The sequence below is a fragment of the Botryllus schlosseri genome, chromosome 2 (genome assembly GCF_051294905.1).
Source record: "Botryllus schlosseri isolate E-star chromosome 2, Bs_hap1, whole genome shotgun sequence".
Lineage (NCBI taxonomy): Eukaryota > Metazoa > Chordata > Ascidiacea > Stolidobranchia > Styelidae > Botryllus > Botryllus schlosseri.
In genome coordinates, this window is record NC_137237.1 from 32,993,247 (window position 1) to 33,006,414 (window position 13,168).

Here is a 13,168-nt window from a genome sequence, read left to right on the forward strand (position 1 = left end):
GTGCATCTGTTGTTGTTGTTGTTGTTCTTGTTATTCTGGTTTGTTGTTGATGCTGTTGTTGCTTGTCCTTGGTATTCATGGTGTTTGTCGACCACAATGATGATATATACTAGGCCGATATGCTTTATTTTGTTTCCGTAGCTTCCGACCTGTAGCACGGGCCACTGCTAGGCTTTTTAAGACACCGCGTACGCCAATGAGATGGTGAGAAGGATCCTAGATAAACATCCAATAAATCGGTAGGAATTCTGGAGTCAACTTCGGTCGGACTCGAACTCGCACCTCATTGGTGCCACATAATGTACGTTTGTAACCAAGTCACAAGTCAATCTAACTTCAATAGTTTTACCCAGAGTCATATTCAATTCACGACGAAGTCAAGTGCTTGCCTACGTCAAACAATTACGAGGGCTACTTGGATATCGCAATTTCTCATGGTACCTACATTGAAATCTCTGAAAATTGGTGTGATGCTAGGCTTGACTGTAAGTTATACGTATTTGAAAGCCATTCCTTGACACAGTGAATAGATTGAAAAATTTAGAATATTTTTCGTGAATAAATTTGAATTTCAATGACTGTGCAGCCGAGCGTATCGGGCCCGTTGGACACCTTGCGCCACTTGGATGTCTCTGAAAATTGGTGTGATGCTAGGCTTAACTAAAGGCTATACGTATTTGAAAGCCATTCCTTGACACAGTGAATAGATTGAAAAATTTAGAATATTTTTCGTGAATAAATTTGAATTTCAATGACTGTGCAGCCGAGCGTATCGGGCCCGTTGGACACCTTGCGCCACTTAGATATCTCTGAAAATTGGTGTGATGCTAGGCTTAACTAAAGGCTATACGTATTTGAAAGCCATTCCTTGACACAGGTTATAGTTTGAAAATTTTCGAATACTTTTCGTGAATAAATTTGAATTTCAATGACCGTGCAGCCGAGCGTATCGGGCCCGTTGGACACCTTGCGCCACTTGGATATCTCTGAAAATTGGTGTGATGCTAGGCTTGACTGTAAGCTATACGTATTTGAAAGCCATTCCTTGACACAGTGAATAGATTGAAAAATTTAGAATATTTTTCGTGAATAAATTTGAATTTCAATGACTGTGCAGCCGAGCGTATCGGGCCCGTTGGACACCTTGCGCCACTTGGATATCTCTGAAAATTGGTGTGATGCTAGGCTTAACTAAAGGCTATACGTATTTGAAAGCCATTCCTTGACACAGGTTATAGTTTGAAAATTCTCGAATACTTTTCGTGAATAAATTTGAATTTCAATGACCGTGCAGCCGAGCGTATCGGGCCCGTTGGACACCTTGCGCCACTTGGATATCTCTGAAAATTGGTGTGATGCTAGGCTTAACTAAAGGCTATACGTATTTGAAAGCCATTCCTTGACACAGTGAATAGATTGAAAAATTTAGAATATTTTTCGTGAATAACTTTTAATGTTCTTGACTGTATAGTTGAGCGTATCGTATAGTTTTGAGATTTCTTCAAGATGAGTTGCACACACTTGTTTACAGTTTAGCAACATATAGGACTGTCCTATTACTTTCTAAAATAACTGTTTGATCAAGAGAGACATCAAGATTTTGAGGTACGGTGTTTCAGGTGTCGGAACACTATTTGTTTTGTCCAATCCAGATTTTGTTGTCTAGAAATGCATTTTTCGATATTTTGTTTGCAGCAGAGCGACAACTATCAGCTGTGAAGATTTCGCGACGGCGATAGTGTTTCGCGAGATAGCTCTGTTCAGGTGCCAGTCGAGCTTATATTCTTTGTTAGTTGTTTCACAAATGACGTGATGCGATGAAATCAGCTGGTAATTTGTATGCTGATTGATTTATAATTACTTTAATTCGTATTTCAACGCGGCCAACGTCGAAACATCATATGTGGCCGATTGCTGCCACGCGCCATGGCCGGAAGAGTGATCCTGGTGATACATTCGATACCTGCGTTGTTGTACATAGTAGTTCTGAAATTTTTTCTTGATGGCTAGAATTTGATGGCCAACTTCCCCCCCGGTCCTGTATAAGTATGAGGCAAGGGATTTCGATGACCGAATATAATAATAGCGCAAGTAGGTGTAACTTGGCATCGGCATACCTCGCGTCAGCAACGATAGGTCGTTGATGTTTCAGTAAACGTGGTATTTCAGCTACACTAGGCCGATACCAGTATGGAATCGGTGCCCTGTGCCCACACTGCGTTTTTTTTATTTATTTTTTATTAAATTACGTTAACTTGGAAAATCATCGCTGCTCACCTGATATATCAGGCAAAACGTACCGAGATTCCAATGGGGAGCCGATATCCTTCAATGTGATTCTTGAGCTGTCGACTACACGACTATGAATCTATGACCCATGTGTAGCGTGCTGCTGGGGTGCTGCATATGTTGATGTTTTATTAACCTAAAAAGGCCATAAGCACAAACATCGTTTGTGTGAACAATACCATAAACAAAACTTTATGTCGATGTTAGGGGGGCGTTCGGTACCTGAATTATTGCCCAAGGAAGCGTTGTGTAAAAATGTTTTGGAAACACTGATTAATACATAGCTCGTGATGTTCTGCACAAGGTGTTATCATATATATATATAGCCTACTAGTGACTTGATGTGACGCTTAGGTCGAAGAATGACCGACCTCAACTTGAATGAGGCCGCGATTTGTTGTGATTGTATTCTACGCCTCCAACCGTCATCTCTGCGAATCGCCTTCAGCCAATTGTGCGAATATCTCAACGCAACAGTATGGGCCATCCTCTGCAAGCATTTCCTCCAGATAAAGTTCCTCTGCGATGGCGACATGGAAGCGATATCCCGAGCTTCGCGGCTACACAGTGCTTCGCAATCGCAAGAAATGTTACTCCGGCTAGAGAAACGGAAAAATATGACAATCGGGATGTTGTTACGGCATGTGCGATGTGCTTTTGATGACTCTCAATTTAAGTGCGTCGTGTCCTTATTCAGTCCGTTGCACACGAAAACGTGCGCCGTCTATTCCCTGACAGCTCAATATTTCGATCCAATCTCGCTGCAGCCTACACCTGCTACTTCTGCAAATTTGAACCATTTACGACAGTGTAATTCACTACCAGCACCAGTCAGGCAAACACAACATCAGGGTCACGTTCATGGTAATAGTTACTGCCCAAGCATTGCGCACAATGGCAACGTGTCTTCAAATTTTAATTCATTACAACTCGAAAGCATGAATAACCTTTCCGACCCTTTCAAGCCGTATTTGGTGATAACACAACACCCCAAAAGCGTATCTCTTCCGGGAGGTGACGATATAATGCTAAAATGCACTGCAGAAAGCGATGCGCCGGTTAAATACTCTTGGAAAAAGAATGGCAAATTATTAACCGGCTGTACCGGGAAGCTGTTGATGATACCCGATGTTCGACATGATGACAGCGGTGTGTATTTGTGTGTAGCGAAAACGGATACTTTGGAAGTTGTTTCGGACTCCGCCAATGTGACGATTGATGATGCGAACGCCTCCCATGTTGCAATTATGCAAAATTTTGAAACGCCGGGGTATTTCGCAACAAAAAAGGTGGCTTTACTTATCGCGAACGAACAATACAAGTACAACCCAGTATTGTCGTCAGCATCGAATGATGTTCTAGCCATCGCCCGGACTTTGAGAGAGCTCGGGTTCAAAACAATGACTCTCGTCAATCTGAAATTGGATGAAATGGTGACGGCGGTGGAGTTGTTTTGCAAAAGTTTGATAGACGGGGCCTACTGTGTAACGTACTTGGCCGGTCATGGTTTCGAAAATGACGGCCAAAGCTTCATCGTGCCAGTTAATGCCCCTGTGAATTACACCATGGAGCATTGTTTTTCAATTAAACAAATGATCGAAAATATCCAGTCAGCACGAGACTTGAATCTCGCCGTGTTTTTACTTGACGTGTGTCGGAAGAGATTGAAACGTAGCGACGGATCTGTGAGACCGATGCCTTCATACAAGAAATCCGGCAATTTCGTGATCAGTTACGCAACAATGGAGCATGGAATGGCGTACGAAGTTAAAGGGCATGAACTTGGCGTTTACGCTTCAAGTTTAGTGAATCATCTCAAAAAAGACAAACGAGTCACGAGAGTAGTTGAATTGGTACACAGCGATATCTATAGGAATAGTGTTACGAACGGTAACCAGCGGCCTGAATTTAATTCCAATATGTTTGAGGACAGGAAATTAACCGATCCGTTACATTCGCCCTGCGGACAAAACGAAGAAATTTTGGAAAACAAAAAGTGGAATCTAATTCACGTTGGCCAGAAACCAAATCTTTATATCTTCGAATGCGGAGTCGACGTCGTATTGCATAAGACTTCTCCGTTTTCAAATCAGTTCCTGCTAGAGGCCGCGTTCGAATCTGGCAACACTCCACCTCTCAACGTTTTCAACGTCTGCATAACTCTAAAAGGACACAGTAATGCCGCCCGTCAAAAGATATTGATCGAAAACATTCAACGTTTAAGCAACAGAGAAGTGACCATTGAAATACAGTTGCGATCTTCCGACGCTAATGTCATCGATCGTTATGAAGACTCGATTTACATTCCGTTTGTGGATTGGTGGAAACAGTCCTGACGTCGGCTTTTGGTCGATTGTGGCACTGTCTCATGCTTCACCACTGTGACGCGTTTATTTGCCAGGCATTACCGGAGGTGGTCACTGGGTCAGTTTTAAATACTTGTACCTAGCCTACTCTTAATGGATAATCACTTAGCTTTTGTGTGCTTGCAGACTGCTTCCGCTGAACGGTTTCAAAACTTCATACTTTTCACACTTTAGATTTTGTTTAGTGTAAAGTAGTTTAAGGCTATGTTTGTGTCACAGCGACTGAATATATATTTGAAATTGTGGCTATTCGTAGTGTTTTTTTGTCGCAAAGATGCACCAGCCATTTCAAAAGCAACCACCTCGGATTACATGCTGAAAGTAATTGACCCCTTGATCAAATCTACATTTTCGAGCTGCCTAGTTGAGTACTATTAAAGCCTTTATTTTGTACTTCGATTTGAAGTAGTTTGGACATGTCTTTGAAATCATTACTTCTTTTTGTAATTGAGCAGGAATTTCCAGTTTTACTTCTACTCCAATTCTTACTACTTTATGTTGACCACCTCTGGGCTTCACATACAATCTTTCGATGACTATCAACTGTCCTCGAATTTATCTTGTTTACCGTGCTGCTACCTCTTTGTCTCGGGTGCTATGGGGAACGTATTGCATCATTTACTATTTCTACATGGGCTTTATGACCTTTGACGGCTGAGTGAGTCGATTATGTGTCAAGCGTTGGTTGCTTAATCGGGCATCATTCCTAGGTAACTTCACGGGTGGACACATATTTGTTAATTTTCCGCTGTCTGAAACTATAGCCTATTATGCATTTTGCAACTTTGGGAAATATTGGCATGGCAATGGGTGTACTTTTACGGTACCGTAGTTGCTGTTTTTAGGCTGCAGTTGACTCGACAATTTCGTATCCTTTCACAGCAGCCCTGTTATCATTATTTCTCGTATTTGTGATTTATTTATTATGAACCAAACTAACTTGGTGCCATTAACTTTCAACAAGAGACACTTGGGTAATTTCCTGCCAAATCAACAAGGGGGTTGCACCAAGGTTGGAGAATTTATATGAGATTTGGCACACTGGCTGATGTAGCTTTAGACAGGCCAAATCCAAATTTTTTTTTGAAAAATTCTGAAAAAGTACCAAGTGATGATGCTTCAAAGTTTGCACATTTTCCTTGTCACACTTCATTGAACACTGTCAATAATTTTTTCAATGTCATAATTTTAAAGGTAAAAAGCCGTCAGCGTGGCTGAAATTTGGGGACATGATGCTACTGCTATCCAAGAATTCTTAAATTGATGGCCCAAACATTTCAGAGTATGTTATCATAGAAAATAATGTCACCAAAGACTCCTACTGCATGTTTTGGTACCGAAAGTTTACACTCCCATAAATAAAAAGGGGAAAAATTTTAGAAGCCTAAATTCTGGAAAAATAATCTTGAATATATTGTCTTTCATTTAATATTGATTCAATTCATTAATTTCCAACTACACCAGTAAAAAACTTCAAATTAATAATTGGATTAGATAAACAATGAACTAAAACTTTCAAGGCATTGTTCACTGTGATGTCACAATGCATGGACTGTTAAAGGAGGCTGAATGGAGTAAACTGGCCATGGGAATTAAAGTAAAGTTGTGGCTGAGTAACTAGTCCAATTTTAGTGATTGAGTGACTTTATTGTCTTAATTTCAACAGGTAAATAACTCATTTGAATGCATAGTTAGAAAGGTGATGTCTCAGCTTGAAAATTGCAGTATTGGAAGAAACTTGGAAGAAATTTGCCACAAATTACATTTTACCGCAAAAACCGGGTTGATAACTGTGCCAAGCTTATTTCATTGGCCAGCAAGAGAAGATATCTGCTATGTCCCATTTTCTCATATACTTCTTTGCATTGACATGCCTTCAACTTTAGTGGCAGGCAGTACAAAGTACATGAAGACAATATCCAAAAAATACAGAACATTTTCCATGGATTGGGCAATTGAGATGCTTTTGTACAAGTATGCTACGAGATCAATTTCATTTTTTTTTAGTTATGTGGTATATGATTAGAGAAACTGTTGATTCCAGAGCAATTAGCATGGGAAATTTGGATTGAATTACATGTATTCATTTACAGTAGGCCTATACAACCATTTTATGTGAATTTCGTTTGTTAAGCTTGTTTGGTTTGTGACGTCATAATTGGAAATGCTAAAAATTCACAGTAATCAGAAATTGTCCAATTTCCACCTGATAATGTGGAAATTAATTGTTCATTTTTTGTAGCAAGGTAGAATGCTCATTGAAAACCATTAATTCATGAAAATGACCTTAAATTTTTTTTCCCCTTTTCAGATATACCACATTCCATTCAAGCTGTAGGAAAATGAGAAGCTGCTATTCACAAGCCTCACTAACATGATATAGACTTCAAATGGTTCATTCAGCTCACTTTATATGTTAGTCAGGCTCTTGAGGAGATTTCCACCAAATTTTAGGGTTATCAAACTATCATAGTAAGATATATTGCTGTTTCACTGCAGATTTGATGAAAATCACTGAAGCGTGACATGCAAAAAGCATGATTTTGTGAGGAGTGTAACTCGGTCATCAGATTGAATTTGAGAAAAAAATTTTGGATTCCCTCATGATAATGACAAAAGAATCAATGTGCCAAATTTCATAGCCATCCATTAACCTTGGTGCTCATCTGAAAATAAATTTGCTCATTTGGCAGGAAATTACCCACTTGGAAGTTCAGAATGTCTTCTTGCAATAGATGTTGAGATGAAATCAATCTTAATTGATTGGAGGGAGTAAAGAATCAATTTTCAGTGCCTTGCTTGATGATTACAATCGATACTTGAACTACCCGGCTCTAGTAATAATGCACTTTTTCCGTGTCTTGTCGTTTCTATCGCCATTTATCCCTATGTTGATTCACTGTTTAGTACACACCCCACTGACGCAGTTGCAAGCAATGACCCGACTGCAGTATTACATTGCTTTTGACATCTTCGCCATACTGATGGCTCGCTGTAGTTCTGTGGAGTGTGTTCAGCTATTATCGCTTTCTCTCAAATGAGCCATTGTAAGTATTAGTGTCTGTGTCGTAAAATATGCGAGGTACTTATTTGTTATTGCCACAAATTTTCAGTTTAAGTATTCTTATCCTTATTTAAGAGCTTCGAATTGAATAGCCTGCTTTCTTCAATTGGTCGTACAATGTTTCATTGTGGTCAATCTAAACGCCTTATTTGAATATTATCTAATCTTGACCAATTCACATCTGCTGTTATAATGTTGCATCTTGCCGGAATAGATCTGTGTCCTACATGTATGGTTTGATTATCTTTCGAGAATGATACGGTACGACATTGAGATAGCCCGAAACTAATCAGACTAAATTACAATTTTGCCTCAGGATACTCAGAAAACTATTTAATATTAGAATATGAGTGCACGGTGGCTACTGTTTCATTCTGATGTGATATTTGCTTGCTACAATATAGGAGAGTGGTATCAGCACTGTTACTCTCTAGACATCCTATTCCAAGAATGTGACAACCATACTGATCATTAAACTGCATAATATGAAACCTCACAGTGACAGGAAACTAGATCGAAGTCGTTCAAACCTCCCATTCGCATGCTAACACCATTTCTTATTTGAGCAAGCCAACTCTCAAACGTACCAAATGCACAGAAGCTCTCGCTTTCTTTATTTCCCCATATGATGCTTGGGAATACAATCCATTATAATAAATACGAATGCAATTACAGGCGTGGTGAGGATCGTAAAACAAATGCATGATTGCTGTAAAGGGACAAAATGTTGTCAAGATGAGCTACACAATCTGTCCCGGCTATGTTTGTTCATTTTGTATTACATTCTTACGACAATTCAAGTTAAATTTAGGTCATGCGTTAAGACTTCTTTAGTAGTATGCATCGCTATGACATAGTCACTTCATGACATAATGAGATACGGTATAGAACAGTTGGTATCAATCTTATGTATGGTTTTCGCGGGCCCCTTCTGGACAGTCATGTCACACGGACCCCCAAAGTTTTAGTTGAAGTATTTTGCAACCATCATCTATCTGTCTTGTTTCAACAAAACATCTCTAAACGACATGTTTGTATCAGTAGGCTATTGGCAATTTTGCAATTAAAATGAGTTCGCTCAGTAGGATATTTCGCCTCAGAAGGTCATTCTGTTGATGAGAGTCCTGACGGCCTGCCTCATGATTTCTCTAATTTAAAGAAACACAAATTAGGTCATCAACCAGTTTGCAAATTTAGAGATTTCGCGGACCCCCGGTTGAGAAGGATATCCCTGGGGTATGAAAGCATCCGAGGAGAGCGCGAAGCCGCCTGTCAGAAATGATGTTTCGGCAATAATACTAGTTACATTTTGATTTTAAATGTCATAATTACATCGTAACATCCGTACACCGATGCTAGATTTACATCCAGCTCAAAATTATTGCTAAACGTGTAGTCTGGATTTCATATTGAGGAGTTACTTGATCAATGGTCATAACTAGGGCAAGTGTTTGCAACTTTTTTGTACAGCTTCCTAGATACTCAGATTCTATGTACTATGATGTTTTAAGCTGTTTGGAGGGATTTTTTACTGGAATGTAAAGGACTTGAGTTAAAACATGCTATAGATCAGGGGTTCTCAACCCGCGGGCCGCATGCGGCCCACAGACGATTCTTTTGCGGCCCGCGACATCTTTCAATATAATCACTACTGGCCCCGTATTGTTATGGAAGACCGATGTGTCACATTTGTCGAAGAACAGTTGTTGTAACAAAGCCTAGAAGCTTGAAATGATAGCACGATAGTTTCATCTGGAGTTATACATATCAAACGTTGCTAGCTTGGTTTCAAGCCCAGCAATCCATATTTCGAATCATTTTTAAAATTGCCGACGACGTGACAGGCGCATTGTTCAAAATTGCTTGGAATATCGCTAAACCCAAGAATCTGCTAAAGAAGGTATGACTTCAATAAAACTTTAACGTACTGTGCGAATATTCGCTGTTTCCGGAACTTAAGCAGCAAGTCTTACATCACCTGACAAATTTCGAAGCTACAGTTGTCTGATTCAACAGTCACCAGACGAGTAACAACGATATCAGTCGATCTTTTATCGCATGTTCTGTAACACGTTGCCACGTAGACTACTTTAGCCTATAGCATTGGCCCTGTCCATCGATGCAAAAAGTGCACACACATTGCATAGCTAATTATCCAGGGGCTTTTTATCAGAGTGAGCATGGGCATATTTCCAGAGGAAATGCTGACGGGGCGAACGTGGAAAGGGGACCAGGACATCAATTTGACAAAGCTGACTTCTGCAACTATTGGTGTAGGGTTCCAGCCATGGAAGGAAAGGAGGAGAGTTGATTGATTTGCTCAGAAATGACCCCCCAACGTCTTAATTCTTCTCATATCACTGAGAGCTCAAAGTGATAATGACCTCAGTAACGAAAAAGTCACCGTAATTTTATACTTGCTCGCTCACGCATTGAAACAGAGAGTTCGGTTCTCTTGTGGTGGAAGGGTTTGAAGGGTGCATATACTATACCGACATGGCAACGAATGGAATGTACGCTCCATGAAGGGATTTACTTGCGCCACTTGAAGATCGATATTCTCACAAAAAACAGCAACTGCAAACTTACGAACGCTCTCCATTAATGCTTTAGAATGCATAAAAACGTACTAAATGCCCGAATATGACTGCTAAATAGGCCTAAATTTAATAGTAGCCCACAAGTACATGGTGATAATGTTCTGCGGCCCGCAGCGTCTTTTAGTGTGAAAATGCGGCCCGTTATACGAGGGAAGTTGAGAACCCCTGCTATAGACTATTTGTAGTATGATTCTATTCTATTCTGCAAGCAGGAATTTCAACTACCCCTGCCAAGCACGACCGTGGCAAGAACAATAAGGTATATAGATCGCTTTATTAATTCTGTCGTTAAATTTTGAGATAGTTTCCCATTTCATGAACGCCCAGACGACACCGCCAAAAAATGCATTTTCACTGGGTCGCCTTTTTTAGACACTGGGTCGCCAAGAGTGAGTTCTTCTGCAATGCCTTGTGTCAAGTTATACAAAGGAACCTTGCGAGTATCTCATACACTAATAACCAGTGTTGGGATCAAGTCACTACCTTCGAGTCACGAGTCATCTCCAGTCATTGCACATTTGATTCGAGTCAAGTCAATCGATTTTCAAGAGTGACTCGAGTCAAGTCAAGTCACTCGTTTTTTGGAGAGTCAAGTCAAGTCACGAGTCAAGTCACAATCCAAGTCAAATTGAATTTTTGAAGTATACGAGTGATGATTGAAAGTCATTTACATTTTGCTAGCTGTGTGAAAGACGGATTAATTGATCATTCATCTTGATTCAAATAACGAATATAGTTATAAATATACATGCAAAAAGACGCTGTATCCCTCACGCACACGTAGCACTGCTAATAAGATAAGGAAGTAACTGTACAGCTACATGATACAGTCAGTTATTATCATCCAAAATATAGGACCTAATGCGAAGCTTCGAGATTGATATGGTACAATAGCCTACACTACCCGTTTACACATCCGTGAGAATATAAATGCACTTGCACAAACTATATTTGTTCGATTTAAATCATACAAGAGCAGGGTTGGTTAATATTAGCACTGCGCAACGTAAGCATCGAGCCGTCTAAGAAACGGAGACACATTGCTATTTAGATTAATCTTCTACTATTATTTCGACAACGTAAGCTGTGATCGTTTAGTTGCGGTCAATGTATATGTGATGTAACAATGGAGGATCAGTGTAACGTAGAATCGGTGAATGACTGGTATCTCTCACAAGTGACACCGGCGTATCTCGAACAATCCGGACATATATAAGATACAGTGATTTATTCGACAGCGTTTACTTGATGACTTGAAATTAACTCGTAAATTTTACTACGAGTCACGAGTCAATGCCCATTTTTGAAGCTCCGAGTCAAGTCAAATCATTTTTCCAAAGTGACTCGAGTCAAGTCAATTCCTACGAAAAAGTTGACTCGAGTCTGACTCGAGTCAAGTCATGACTCCAGTCATCCAAACACTGCTAATGATGCAACAAAAATTATAAATGCAACTTTTGTTCAAATTAAGTGCAAATTTCTCGCAATTTTAGTGCAACAAAAACGTGCCCTAGTCATAACCTTCCATTCCATCAAACTATACGTTGGGATCGCAAACATTCTGGTTGCTCTTTCTAACAGTGTTGGGATCAAGTCACTACCTTCGAGTCACGAGTCATCTCGAGTCATTGCACATTTTGACTCGAGTCAAGTCAAGTCAATCGATTTTCAAAGATGACTCGAGTCAAGTCAAGTCACTCGTTTTTTGGAGGTGACTCGAGTCAAGTCAAGTCAAGTCAAGTCACGAGTCATCATCATTGGTTTATTAGCAATTTTATCAGTTCAATACACCACAAAAAATGCGATACAATGAAAAGACAGGAAGATGTCGAAGCGACAAGGAGTAGTCTATGGAATCTGACACCCACCTTGGCCTAGGCGATGTAAAGAGGAGGCATGCACACTGAATGAAAGTAAAGAAGATAGTATAGAAAAAGAATGCGACAAGAAATAGGGCGGCATGTCATGGGAAGCGAGATCGATAGGTCAGTCGTGGTCCGGTAATCTTGAGGATGGATTGTATTTATTTAGTAGTAATTGCTTGTATTTCGACTTGAATGTGGACATGCTCGTCGACTGTCGGATGGCCGGCGGGATACTGTTCCACACATCAGGTCCGGCATATTTGATGGAGCGATGATCTTTTCAAGTCACAATTCAAGTCATATTGAATTTTCGAAGTATGAGTGATCATTCAAATTCATTATCTTTTAATAGCTGTGTTAAAGAGATCAATTGGTCATTAATCTTGAATTAAATAACGAATTTAAAGTTAAATATACATGCAAAAATGCGTTGTATCGCTCATACGCACACGTAGAACTGCTAATAAAATATGTCAGTAACTGTATAGCTACGACTCGGTGTCAAACATACGACTCGCCAAATGATTTCATTCAGCCCGCGAAAGACATTCTGAGTAGGCTATATGTTGAAAATTGCGTGATTTTATCCAACACATTTCTCGAATTTCTAGTAAGAAATACTACTAATAAATATTCCTTCAAGATAGCAAATGTCGAGTATATTCATAGGCCACATTACAACCACCCGACAGCGGCGTTGTGATTGTAGTCATCGTCAGGAGAAAATCGCTGACATTGACACCCAATTCCGAGAATGCGAAAAAGTGCATATATTGAGTTAAGAGTTATAGTAATATTGTGGAATCATTTGACTGGTGCGGCCCGCGAGTGATCTGAATATTTGAATTCGACCCGCGACGTCAATTGAGTTTGACAACTCTGAGCTACATGCTACATTCTCTTATTATCAGCCAAAATAGAGGATCGAATACGAAGCCTCGAGAAGATGGAAGAAATTGATATTGTACAATACACTGGCCATCT

General features: G+C 39.9%; 1 protein-coding gene across 1 annotated transcript; it reads left to right on the forward strand.

The window, feature by feature from the left end:
• Positions 1-2,421: 2,421 nt before the first annotated feature.
• Positions 2,422-5,206, forward strand: LOC145434456 (mucosa-associated lymphoid tissue lymphoma translocation protein 1-like). Its single transcript, XM_080311813.1, has one exon. The coding sequence runs from the start codon at positions 2,652-2,654 to the stop codon at positions 4,623-4,625; it is 1,974 nt and encodes a 657-aa protein (XP_080167939.1). The 5' UTR covers positions 2,422-2,651; the 3' UTR covers positions 4,626-5,206.
• The last annotated feature ends 7,962 nt before the right edge of the window (positions 5,207-13,168 follow it).